Below are 13,894 nucleotides of genomic sequence, written 5' to 3' on the forward strand. Positions count from 1 at the left end.
AACCTATAGGATACGTCATTACCCTAAAATGCAAAGCAGCAAAAGTCTCTGAAGAGAATTAGAAATGGAGCTATAATAGGTCATATTTTTTATTTATTTGGAATTTAGATTTGGCAATTACTTTTATTACATCACACCTGAAGAAGGCTCCACAGCCGAAATGTTGCATTTCCTTTCTTTTCTTTTCAGCATGAAATAACCCCGTTACCTGTTACTTTTATTACATACTCAAATATAACCAAGGGCTAAGTATGAGTTTATGGGTACCACTCCTGTACTGCATAAGGAGAATGTTGTGGGCATGCTGCTACAACAGCCACTCTTGCTTTGTACTCTACAGTACCTTACTGGGGAATTAGCGTCAATTGGACGAATGAGACATCTAACACTGATGTCAATGCAAGCTTGTAGGCCATGTCACAGGTGTTGCTGTTGTGATGAAAGCCAAGATGATTCTGGCAAACTAATACTCATCCAATCAACTGGGAGACCCAACGATGTACTATGCTGGAACTCTGAAAGCAAAGTTACACCAGCTACTAAAAGAGAGGATTCAGAGGTGGCATGTTGTGCTGCTTCGGAAAAGCACACAAATATAAGAATGTCAACACTGTTCTTGAGTCAGCAAACAAGAAGACGGGCAAACTACTAAAGGATCTACTGTGACAAAAGCATCTTCCTATCAGAAGCACTACTGGTGCTACTGTATGGCACCCTATGACATACTGTACATGAATGCAACAAATTCTCCTCCAAGAGTCAATCCTCAAACACAGGGAAGCACCAGCAGAATTGTGGCATCTTGTTTTTTCTGAAAAGAACACACCAGTATCGCATCACATCAGTTTGGGTAGAGGCCTGCACCCTGCTTCATTATTAGGGTACAGAGCAAAACCCTAATCGATACTGGCCCTGGGATTTTTAATGACCACAGAGAGTCAGGACCTCGGTTTTACGTCTCATCCGAAGGATGGCGTCTGTTTACAGTATAATGTCCCCGTCACTATACTTGGGCATTAGGACCCACACAGGCTGCAGGGTGAGTGCCCCCTGCTGGCCCCATTAACACCTCTTCCAGCAGCAACCTTAGTTTTTCCCATGAGGTCTCCCATCCAGGTACTGACCAGGCTCACACCTTCTTAGCTTCAGTGGGTTGCCAGGTATGAGTTGCAGGGTGATATGGCTGCTGGCGTATATGGGAGAATGCACAGCACAACGGCTGGAGACCCATCAAGGTTCAGTTATGTACAGTACCATTACCAGCCAATTGGTCCCCATGCTGGAAAAATGTTATGAACACTAAGTCTTCTTCCCTTTGTGTGAACAATGTAACACAAACAAGAGGGCTACACAAAGTTACATAAGTAGAAACGTTGGGGAAGTGTCTTTAAACCCGTGAATATACGGCACCGTTTTATCCTATAGAAATATATAAAGGTTTGTGGGAATCTGGAACAAGCTACCTAGTCATGTTGATAAAGCTCATATCCGTGCGTAAAAAGTATCAGTGCTTTTCTGGTGCAAATTCAAAACATTTTGGTTGTTGATGAGAACTGTACATTTTCAATACCAATTGATGCAGTGGCTCCTAACAAGGTTTTGAAAGGGTTTTTCGAATATCCGGCGAAAGCCGGCAACTTGATTAACGCAGGACCGCAAATATTTTTTTGTAACAAATGTAATGGTTTATCAATTTGTAACGTAATAGTATACCTGCCTAATATGCATTTGCTCGGCTGCCCATTCTTCGGAAGAAGTTTAAAAAACTACTAAGAAACATATCCTTATAATCACCATAGGTTTCCACTCCCCTGAAGCCAAATAAAAGCACAAATGTCATATGCAGACGGATATTGATATTCGTGCCAGCCACAAAGAATGCAGCATACCTTTCAAACGCTTCCACTAGAGGCCGAGGCAGGCTTAACAGGACACAGTGTTTTTGAGGTTGAGACTGCATGTCTCCTTGACATGGTTACCAATGTAAAAATATATAATAATTCTTACCTCACAGGCCTCCTGGTGCAGTTTTGCAATTTCCTTCTCATCTTCTGTTAAGGGTTTTATTGCACGGACTCTGCTCTTGCTTTTATTGGTGGCTTGTTTTTCAGAGCTGCTACCGGTGTTTCTGTAATTTTCTAAGCTACTGTACTTCCGTGAGCTAATTCGACCAGTCGCCTCAGCCATGCGATTTCGGGCACTGATAAAATATGCCAAACTCCGCGAGTTTAAATCTTTACAAACAAATGCGTGTGTTCTGAGGTACTGACAAACTGCGAGACACATGAACGATATCATTAACATATAAAGCCTCCTCTTACATATCATTAAATTATCGCTGTATTTATTTTAAAAACAATATGAAATTTAATCAACTTTAACCAGTTAAGGGTTACATGCAAATGATCAAAACTGTTTTTTTTTTTTTAACTTTTACAATCGTTTTCTACTAAAGTGGAAATGAGACTGTTGGCAGACTCTCAGCAAGCCCTCCACAGCGTGACTGGGGTGTGTACGTAGTATATACTGCCTTCCTGTTCAAGAAGGTGTTACACCAATAGAGAGGAGTTCCTGATTGGGAATCCCACAATACCTGGAATGTAGTAGAGGAATGTAGAATTATGACTCGGTTTCCACTTTTTCTTGAAGTTAAGAAACAAATATATGCCTACATATAAGGAACAGATAACGCCTACACTTGCTATATGAAAAGACTTATTTGTTTTATCTTTTGCTGTAACATAGGTTTGCCTCCATTTAACATACTCCGTAAAACTGATATCTAAACTGTTTATACCACTTTGTCTTCAGTTTAGTTTGCAGTTGTGTAATTGCTGTAGCTATAGATTTGTGTGACAGGAACAAAAAATGAAAATGCAACTCAGATTGTGTTTTAGGGAACTGCTCCACTCCCCCATGAAACACAATAGTCCATTCAGACTTGATATTCTCTACTTAGCGCATTATTATGATAGATGACAGTTACAATCTTCTTTTTAACTTTCCCATGAAGCTCACCGTTTAACATAGAAGCAAGTTTAAACTGAAGCAACTAGGGAAGCCAGTGTATGAGTCTACAAATTGTTCTGTTTTATTTAAGAAATCAGATTGCATGAGGACTGGTGTATTACAGGTCCTCATATTGTTGAGAAGAAAATCTTTCACTCACCCGTTGCCATCCTCACATTTTTGAAGATCAGTGAAATTAAGAGATTAAGGTGGTACTTTATACTGTAAATGCCCGTTTTTACCACTGCACAATAACCCCAAACATGAATCTGAAAATTGCAGAAAAGTCTAAACATTTCTTCCCATAATAATTCTCCCCATTTCCACATCAATTATCTGTATCTTTATAGTGAACTTCTCTTTCATGATGAGTATCACACCCTAGCCTTCATTAAGAAGAGAAACTAAAACTCCATAATAAAATAACTCCATTTGATCAGGTTTCTATTACTCTCTTTCTTTACACCCCTTTCTCACTCACTATTAGATCATTATTAGATTATTAACTGCACTATTAGATTACATTTTTTTAAAACAGAACAGTTGATCATGCAGGCAGTCCGTGTACTTGTGTCATACATTCTCTTGTCTGAATGAATTCAGGTTCTGAAATCTGTCTTCAATCTTATGACTGTGAGGAGAATTTGCATATTATATGAGGATAATCAATTTTTATTTTATTATTAATAAGTGGTTTATGCAAAATGTTTATTTCCTATTAGTTTCACATATTTTTGGCTGTGTGCAGTATTGAATATAACTGCACACATTCTGTATTTACATGCATATAAAATATATGATATACTGTATATAAGTATATTTAGTTGCTAAACAGTATTTGACTAGGAAAAAGGAGACTTTTATGCTGCATTTAATTATCTTTTTGCAGAAAAAAACATTGTCTATTCACACAGATTACACATATGACTAAATTGGTTAATGTCCTCATTCACGCCAACACCCACGCACATTTCAATGCATGTAAAAGAACACCAGTAGAAACTGCTGACCTTTAAATGAGAAACAAAATATTAACAAGATATATAGATTTAGATTATATATAGGTGAACTCAATCATAAATTCTAGAAATGTAAAGGGAAAGGGGAAAATAAAATGCTGTTGACAATATATATATTATCTTCATAAGCACTGATGGCTCCATTCAAATATTCTAGAAAAGATCTGTAACATTCATTCAGTCATTTAAACAATGATCAGTGTATGAAAATAAAACTGTTATTTTATTATGTTATTTACATAGGTCCATGAATAATAACAATGATTTTTATTATTTCAAGGGTAACTATTGCTTTAAACCATCTTTTCTAATGTGGTTGTGATTAATAGAAACTGACAGATTTTTTTTAGCAGAGAAGAATTAAAAGCTGAGTACAATGTAATGCACTGTTAAACTCTTACCATATGTATGAGAAAAAAGTTTCATAGTTGCCAAGGTACATTAAACATGAACAAGTCAAACATATGGCTGTGCACTGTATTCTACTGTAGATGCTGGCTTAAATTTAGTTTTGTGCACACTTAGAAAACAGATTTTGCATTGTAAGTGTTTTTGGCAGAATTCAATTTTGATTGTATTCAATATTCAGTTTTTCTTTTGTCGGTACTTGATCTCAATATGCAGAACTGACTAAACCTTAACTTCCCTATCCTGCTGGGGTCATGTTAGGAGTTGTTTAGTGTGGTTTTGTCCACTGCAAAATGAAAGTACTGTAAATTCAGTATGACAATATAGGTTTGTGAAGTGTACAATTATAACTAAATTCTTAAACAATTGGCTTTAGCTGAGGGATCATGGGCAGTGGAGAAAAAAGGGGACTTTGCTGTAGACATGCACAAGCTTAGCAGATGCAGAAGAGGCCTCTTCTCAAAGGCCTGCATATACAGTACAACTCATTCCTGCCATTTCCTTTCAGTTATAGCCCAAAACAAAGAAACACTCCAAATAAAGAAAACAAGACACTACAAATACTCGACTGTAAGGTTCGCTTTACTATTTATGTATTGCTTTTCATTATGACCATTGTTAGCATTTCAAACACTGAAATTCAAGACATTAAAAGGCATTTGTGGTTCAATAATAACAGCTTATATTTTTTATTGAGTGGTTAATCCTTTTTATTAAAAGAGACAAAATATCTTCATTAAATATTCCTGGTCATTTAAAACAGTGGCTGGACATGTGGGCCAGTTTAGATAAGCATATAATGGCTAACTGTTTAAGAAAGAAATGTTGGCACGATAGTTAGCATTCCTGTTTCATGTAAATACTAGCAACAGCATGTCCCAGTTTGCAGCCACTTAATTACCTTCCAGTCTGCCTATAGGAAATTGGATAACAGCCAGTTAGACTCTCGTGAGACGAGACAAACCACAGCTTTCAAGGCATTTTCAGATTTGGGGACTTATTGTAGTAGTAACAAAGACATTGAAGCTAAAATGGTGAATTTATTTTTACTGTCATGGAATACTTATGCCATTTATTTGGTATGAAAAGTTGAATGTTCAAGATTTAGAATTCCAGACTAAGACATTTACCTTATGCAAGAAAAGTCCCACCTTTCTCAACCTGCACTGGTATTCTGTGTGAAATACTTTTTTAAAGTAAAAATGGTCTATTCTTTCTCCCAAATCAGCCTTACAGGTCAGTTGCCATTTTGATATTTGAGTAAAAGAACCAGTAATAAATCAAAATCATATTACTTTACTATCAGAACCTTAAGGATTCCTAGTGCTATCTCCTGTATCCAGTGCTAGAAAATCTAAGCAATTATCAACATATTATGTGTATAGTGTTATACTCATACTGTAGCTATCACAGAACTTTTTATTTAAAGATAGAAGTTGTTATCTTTTGCAAATCACTTATCACTGATGGCTTTATTCTGTATATCCAGGGACACAGACGAGAGAGCAGAGTCATTCCATAACTCCAGTTAACACTGTGGTGGTTCATCCCTGTCAATGCAGTGACAAAGGGTAGGTTTAAAAAAAACATTTTCAGTTGCAGACTGACCTGTAATTATCTTTTGGACAGGTATTTAAGCAGAGAATTAAAGGGTAGAGATGAATTAAAGACTCTATTTTATGGTACTATATTTGATTTAAAAAATAAAATTTGACATAATTTTACATTATCCTAATTTAGTTAGGAACTTGCCACCATCACATCAGTGTTTTAGAGTTACATATTTTAGTGCTTTATGTGATATTTTTGTGATAGGTGAATCTTACATTTTCAACAACCTGAGCAGTTGCACATTCATTTTTAAATTAATCATCAGTGGTGTCCCGTCACAGCTATTTTTTGAATAATCATTATGAAAATGTAATATGCAGCAAGCAGCACTTCTAACTTTTGATGTGCACGTTAGAAGTCACTATACGACTGACAATGACTAGGGCATGAAAGTCCATATTGCCCAATTGAATTGAATCCGAGTTCCTCCAATAGATCCGAGGTTATCGGGCAAGGTAGTCTTACTGTCAAAACATTTACCCTACTAAAATATCCAAGCCTCTGCCAGTTTTTCCTCAATATGTGGAATTTTTTTTACAGTTAAAAACTTAATGCACTATTACACGCCATTCTTGACAATCGCTGACAGCAGACTGGTGCCGCACCTCAAATACGTTTTTTTTAATGGTGTAACAGAACTTTCATGGCAAATCCTTTAAGAAACTGTTTTTTATCCGCATCTTGTAACCTAGGTTACGACATGATTCAGCCTAAGGAGTACTGTGGGCTGTAGACTGAAATGACACATACATACAGCACTTGCGCTCAAAAATCAGGTGTTGTTCAAAGGAATGACGTCACCAAGGCTTCTGTTCTACTTCCTGGTTTTCTGTGCAGTGGGGAAATCTGTGGAACTGAAACACTGAGATAGCAGAATAGAAAATCTAAAAACAGCAACTGAAAGAATCATGCTGGGCTACCACGGAGCGTAAAACCCATGAGACACCATCGAAGCAAAGGCACTAGCAAGACGAAGCATTTGCAGTGACTTCTTTCCGGATTCCGACAGCAAAAACACACGCCGGTCTGTAGCTGTCGAGATGTAACTATGGACAGCAGGATAAAGTAAGTGATGGTTTGTGCATTGCAAAAAGGCTCGGAAATGAGAATGTCAGTTTGCTGAAATAAGTTATTTTTCGTGCGTTGGAATGCACTAAGTTTGCAAGTGTTAGCTCCTAACACAAAAGGGAACTGGATCTGTTTATCCATGATTTGAACATTTTTCTTAGGGTGAAATTGCTTTTACTGTGTGTATATGATGTAGGCCCAAAGCCTATGAAGAATCTTTGCTAATTCATTATTAATTTAAGTTTTTGGAATAGCAGAAACGTTAATCATTTCCCCCATTCTCTTCTAGTCTGAATTCAGTTTGTTAACACGTGAAATGACCTTATGAGAGCATCGAAAAGCTAGGTGTTCATTTCTGTTAATGGGACGTTCTGCTCAATCCTTAACATTTGCTAACAAATCGTTTTATATAAGCCAATACAAATTAAATGCATATACTTTTCACATGCTACATTTATCCAGTTAATGTTTAATTACATTTAAAAGCAATTTCTTTTTACTTTGACAGCGAGAATCCAGAAAGAACCTTTGACCTGGCAGTACAGGTGGAATGTCCTACCACTGAAAATGAAGGTAAGAAAAGCTATGAAATGCATACTGTGAAAAGTCTTTTTCATTTTACATGGAATTCAAAAGTAATGATTAAGTCAGGTCTGCCCTGTCAGATCTGCTTTTAACATGTCCCATCCTGGAGTAAACTAGTGGTAGAAAATGAAAACAAAGGTAGTGTGGTACTAATCCCAGCTATGAAGATCTGATTTATAAAAATATAAATATAGTTTCACTTTTCTACTATAAAAATTCAGCATTCCTGGTTTTTGTGGGTTAGACTGAGGTGTTTTCCAGTCAGGTGTCAGGAGGAAACCATTGCTATCTGTTTGCAGTAGCTGTAGAAGTTCTATGACGCAGTCTGAAAAGTCATGTGTTATGAGCTATAGTTTCATGTGCTTAATATAGATGTTTGAAATAGAATCAGTGCCATGCATAACACTGCTCTTAATGCCAGTGGAAACTTGTGCATTTGTCGCTTATTTCTTCACTGCATGGGTTTGATATCAGGAGGGACTGCAGTCTGTATGTAGTTTAAAATCGTTAAAATCTGAGGTAGTTTTTTGAGCTACTGTACAAAATGCATAACTGTTTTGTTTCCCCACAAAATTTATGTGAACTCCTAAAAAGAAAACTGAGAAATTATTTTGTGTTAAGAGTTTTGTGCTCTGAGGTTGAGTTTTTTACACTATTGTGGCACAGGCTAGGTTATTCAGGAAGGAAAGCAGAAGTAGCATCTGCCTACTGATTTTAATCAGAACTTTCTTGAGTGTTTGTAGTCATGGTACAGTATATTCAGTGTGATAGCAATATAAATTCCTTCAATGTGCATATAAATAAGCAGCTTTATAAATATCCTCAGGGTCTAAGTTAAAATCTTAAAACTAGAAACAGGAATTACAGTATTAAATGTGATTCTCAAAGTAATGCAGAATTTATTCTTTGCTTTGAATCTGTGGTCTGAAATTATTTAATTATACCAAAAGAGAAACATCAGAAACTTACTTTAATTTTCTTTTTTGGTGCAGTGTAAAACAACATAATTGGAAATTTTGAATAATTACTTAGTAGTGTAGAGCCCTGTTAGTATAATTTTTTTTTCTTTCATTTCTGAACTGATGATGATGTGGTTTTGTAAGTAATAAAAAAGAGCTAAGACCCTTTCCTCTTTTGTTCTGTAACAGCAGACCTCTGTGATCAATCGTGAAAAGAATAGAATCACGTACAAACTATTTTTAATTATCATTAAAAAGGACACCTTACTCCATCTAGACAGTAGGTTACATTTTTAATGAGTCCATAGCTGTATAGGCCTTTAAAAGAAATTCATTTCCTTAATATCTAAATATCTAAATCTTTGGAGATTAATATTGCTGATCAGATACATCTGAGCAATAGAGAATCATTTGAATGTTGGAAAATTGATGTCCCAGTTTTGGCTAAGTTTTTGAAAAAGAGCATGAGTTTATTTTACCATCACATCGGTATACCAGATTTAAAAGGCAAGATAGAAATATAACTGTTTCTGACTCGCACAATATGACTCTTAACAAGTAGCTGAATGTATGTAAAAACAGAAAATCACATATCTACTCTTTTAAGCTATGGAGCCTTGAGCTAGATTTTCGTTACATAGTTAAAAAGTCCATATATGTTGGTACATACACACACATACTGTATATATGTATTATAGTAGGTGTCTTTGGATGAAAGGATTTAGGGAGTTCTTGTTTGGGCTCTAGAATAGTAACTAGAATCTTGTGTGTTCAAATCGTAAGTGATGGACTCAGCTGAATCAATGTTCAGTAAAATACCCAGCTGTATTACTGTTCTTCCCAATAAAAATCAATAATAACGAAATTGTGGTGACCATTTGGTCACTTGACAGCATAATGCTTGCATGCTTACAAATGCTATATCCTTTTTTGTTGTACATTAGAAAGAAAAATAAAGTAAAGATCAGCTGAATGTGGTTGTGGGCTAATTGTGCAATGTATAGTGTGTAAGGAAAACCATTTTTCAGTAACCTCACGTGCACTGTCCAGTACAACTTTTTACAGTTCAGTACTTTTTCATAGTTGCACATGAGCAAGAACTTCCTTGTGCTTTTTTCAAGTGAGATCACTGTCACTGTCTCTATGCATGTTCATTCATGGGGCATCAGTTGTGTTTGACAGGTCCTGGACAATGTGGTACTTGCATCTTGCGCACTCGGGATACTTGACATATGATCTTAATAACATCCCCAGAAGTGGTTTTTGTGTTACAGGTAAAACACGGATCCATCTCCAACTTTGCTCATGGTTTTGATCTGAATATGTAGGTAGTGGTACATGCGGGTTATTTTTATTTTGGTAGCATTTGCACTCTCACAACACATTCTGCTGGACTTTGTATTTTCTTCCCAGTAGTACCTCCATCCATACCTCTCTCTTTACTTCTCCAACCAAAGATTGATTTATTTCATCTTAGATCTTGATATGTGGCTATAAGCCTCTTTTTGTCTGTTGCCGGTGCCAAAACTCAGACATGCATTGTGAAACACAATTTCCATGCAAGAAAAAGTAAACTTTGTTGGTAGGTAGTCTATTACCACAGCCTTTCTTATCTAAAAAAAAAATGGAAGGATCAAGGTGACTACAGTAAATATTTGATAAAATTGTTCAGTCACATTTTCTTCTATCAGTGTTAGAAGTATTACACAGAAGGCAAAAAGAACCTGCAATAATATGTCTGCTTAGTAGCAACCTCTCAATAAAATACTGTATAATATTATGTAATTATTGTTATACAAATATAATGAGGTACCGTTACACTGCAGTTCATCATTTCCACTCAAGAGCTAATTAGCATTAATAAATTCTCTGATTACATTTTACAGGTATAGGTTTAGGAGAAATAAAAACACAATTCATCCTTTTGTATCCATTAAAGCATGATAACAAAAAGCTTCCTTCACGTGATTTTCAGCAAAATGTCTCAGTGGAAAGTCAGATGTCAAAGATGTTTATTTTAACCTTCTGTTTAAATTTAATACATGTTCTCCTAAATGCTACTTTGCTTATTTATATATAGTACGGAAAATAATTCTCATTGCTTATTTCATGGTATTATTTTACCCAGTTATTTTTCGCATCTACAATACCTCAATGTACCTTTTAATTCAAAAGAAAGGACCAGTTTGTCATTACAGGGTTTTTCGTCTTTACCTGTAAGACTTGTGTCCTTCCTTGGTTTTTGGACTTTTCTGGGGAAGTTGATAATACCTTAGATTCATTTATTTTTCTAGAAACTTAAGTTACAGCTTTTAAAAGATTTAAAAAATCTTTCCCAGTAGATGCAGTAAAGGAGCACAGAAAAGCAACAAACAACCAATTCATTTTGAAGAACATATAATTTTGGTACACATTTTAACATTTTAATTTGATTGCTCTAGTTTTTGTACATTCTACTGTGGAAAAAAAAAGTTGAAGAACAAAAATGAGAAGTTTTCTCCTCCTTATGTAGAGTATGTATTTTTAAAAGTTTCTGAAATTGCAACTGTAACTGAAGCATGAATTACATGAATTGGCTCTTAAGTAGAGTGAGGTTGTGAGTGCCTATTAAATGCACTGTACAGAGCTACCTAACCTCAAAAGTTGTCTTTGTATAAATAACAGCTTGGCAAAAATTGTCCGTGGATTACAATTTCCCTGATTATTACTTTCTGTAGACATCAAATAGTTACCTTCAAGAAGAATGGTAAGAATACAATATATCTTCTAAGCATCTTGTGCTGGAATATTTGCTTTCGGTGTAGAAAGTGTGTTGTGGTTCATTGTTCTTTTCTCTCCCATCTTTTCTTTCTATGATGGGAAAATATTATTTTTTTGGTCCCCTACTAATGAATTACAGGTGGTCTGTCTCACTTAGAGCAAAGCCCAAAATAAAAACATGAAAAATGCTATAATTGATAAAAGAATCTGTATGATTATAGGTTATATTATTGCATTTCTGGGTATGAAAATGAGAATATGACATTGTTCTTTGAGCTGATTTTTTCACGGGAGTTAATTTTTCATTTGGTTTCACCATATGTCTTTAACAATAGAACTAGCTCAATGTCTGCAGCTCATGAAAGCATCTTTCTTTTTTAAATGCGACAAAAGTTAGTATGTTGGCTAACCAGAAATGCATATAAACTGGGACTGCTTTTTAATCTGAAAGTAAATACCACAAGCATATTTTAGTGATGAAAATAAAATGGCACCTTAAAACGTTATTTTGTATGTCTGAAAATACTTAGAACCTTAAACATGACTTATCGTATATTTATCCTATATTTAAAAATATTATGTTATATTTAAAAAAGGGGTTAAAAAATAAGTTGTTGCCTGTGCACACTTTGTTTATTCCTTCAGAGCAGAACACCATTTTTTTCACTTTTTCTGATTTAATTTATAATTTTGTTTAGTCTAACAGTTTTAAGTTCTCCTTTGTTTCCAAGTGCCAGCGACAAAGCTAATTAATATCATGTGTTGCAAAAGTTGTAATTTAATGTGATTCTTCTTTATGCATTAGGGGCTTTTTAATAGCAAAAAGTGTTTTACTCGCTTAATGTCTTAAATTAGAGCTCATATATTGTCATAACCCACTTCCCTTTAGAATATAGAGCAATGAGGCTCATTTCCTGACGTTTGCTCTCAGGAGTAATATGTTAAAACTTTCAGGACTCCTTCCAGTAAAATACTTAAGCTGCCCTACTCTCCTCACATAAACATTGCTCTGGTGCTCTGGACAGGAAGCCATTTTGACATGAGATCATAGCCCACTTGCTTCTGCAGCAAAATTCTGCATCGAAAGGCATTGAAAAATAAATTTTATAAATTGGAGTTCTCCTTTTGTCCCACCCTCTTCCCAACACATGTAAAAATATTATTTTTCCGTGAAGCTGGATTTGCCCTTTCTGAATACATTTCTCAAACTTTTTTTTCTGTATGGAAAGCTACATTTTAAGTCTTTTCGATGGCAGTTTTAACAATGGGTATAGGCATGAAATTGACGCGATTGATTCAGTTTTCATAGAATGTGTTGACTCATGACTTACTGCTATCGTTGTTGTGTTGTCTTGTAACTCTCCAAGATAAAAGAAATGACAACAGACCTCCCCATATCTGTAAGTCTGATGATTTGATTGTGAGTTCACTCTGACAAAAACAGAAAGTGAAGGTCTTTTTAACTCCAGGCAGCTTGTCATACTGATATAAAAATTTTACACTGATAACGAGAAAGATATCTTAAAAGCAATCAAATATTCAAACAATACTTTTGTGCTGTGATGTGTTTGATGGTTTCTGATGAACCTCTTATGAATTAATATTGCTTTTAGACATGACATTTTACAAGACATTGATGTACTGTATGTCTTTCAAGTCTAACTTATACACATGACCTTAAAGTAGATTTAACTCATTTCCTGCTACATCGTAGAAATAAGGAGCCTCATCTAGCTTTCACACAGCTTTGGCACTGTGGTAAATGATACAGTGTGTGAAAATTAATGAACAGAACATGACCTGGAGCTAAATACCTTTAGTATGTTTTTGAAAAAGTGCGTTAGTGAAGGCTGTTTTTGATGGACACTAAGGGTCAAGCATCACACTTTACAGCTTCCAAGAAAAATCATCACTGCATTGAAATAAATTTAGTTACCCGCATTTCATTTTTCTTGTGTTGTCCAGTGAGTATTTCTTAAAATATTTAAACATGAATCTATTTTAGATATAAAAAAGTCATATCCGTTTTACTATAGATTCTGAAAGGAAACAACTTCCTGTACTGTGTTGTTCATTATAGAGTGCATTTTAGGGACAAAAATAACTAGAATAGTATTCAAGCACTAAATTGTTCTTGAAAGTCTTGAGTTTCAATTTATAAGTTGCAAGTGACCCATAAATTAAAATTTGCAATAAAACACCTTTTCAGTAGTCCCTGTGGACAAGATGGTGTAGTATAGCCAACCTTTTGGGGTTAGCTGTGAATGTCAAGCACTATGTTTAATATTATGTTTAGTTATGTATAGACACATAATGAAAAGTATATCTCATACTGGCTCATGTACAATACATGTTTTTGGTGTCAACATCACTTTTTTCAGTTTTTATTTGAATAGCTTTTTACTATATAACATATTTGGGGTTATGGTTGTCAGACTTTTTTTCCTTATACATCCATTATCAATAGTTCAGTTT

The 13,894-nt window shown here is 35.1% G+C and overlaps 1 protein-coding gene across 2 annotated transcripts in view; it reads left to right on the plus strand.

The window, feature by feature from the left end:
* Positions 1–6,841: 6,841 nt before the first annotated feature.
* dennd1b (DENN/MADD domain containing 1B) overlaps positions 6,842–13,894 on the plus strand; it is a 96,910-nt gene continuing 89,857 nt past the window's right edge. For both annotated transcript variants that reach the window (XM_015355631.2, XM_015355632.2), the window contains exons 1-2: positions 6,842–7,112; positions 7,624–7,688. In XM_015355631.2, coding sequence (XP_015211117.1) covers positions 7,096–7,112; positions 7,624–7,688 — 82 coding nt within the window. In that variant the 5' untranslated portion in view covers positions 6,842–7,095. The remainder of the gene's footprint in view (positions 7,113–7,623; positions 7,689–13,894) is intronic.

The sequence above is a fragment of the Lepisosteus oculatus genome, chromosome 9, assembly GCF_040954835.1.
Source record: "Lepisosteus oculatus isolate fLepOcu1 chromosome 9, fLepOcu1.hap2, whole genome shotgun sequence".
Taxonomy (NCBI): domain Eukaryota; kingdom Metazoa; phylum Chordata; class Actinopteri; order Semionotiformes; family Lepisosteidae; genus Lepisosteus; species Lepisosteus oculatus.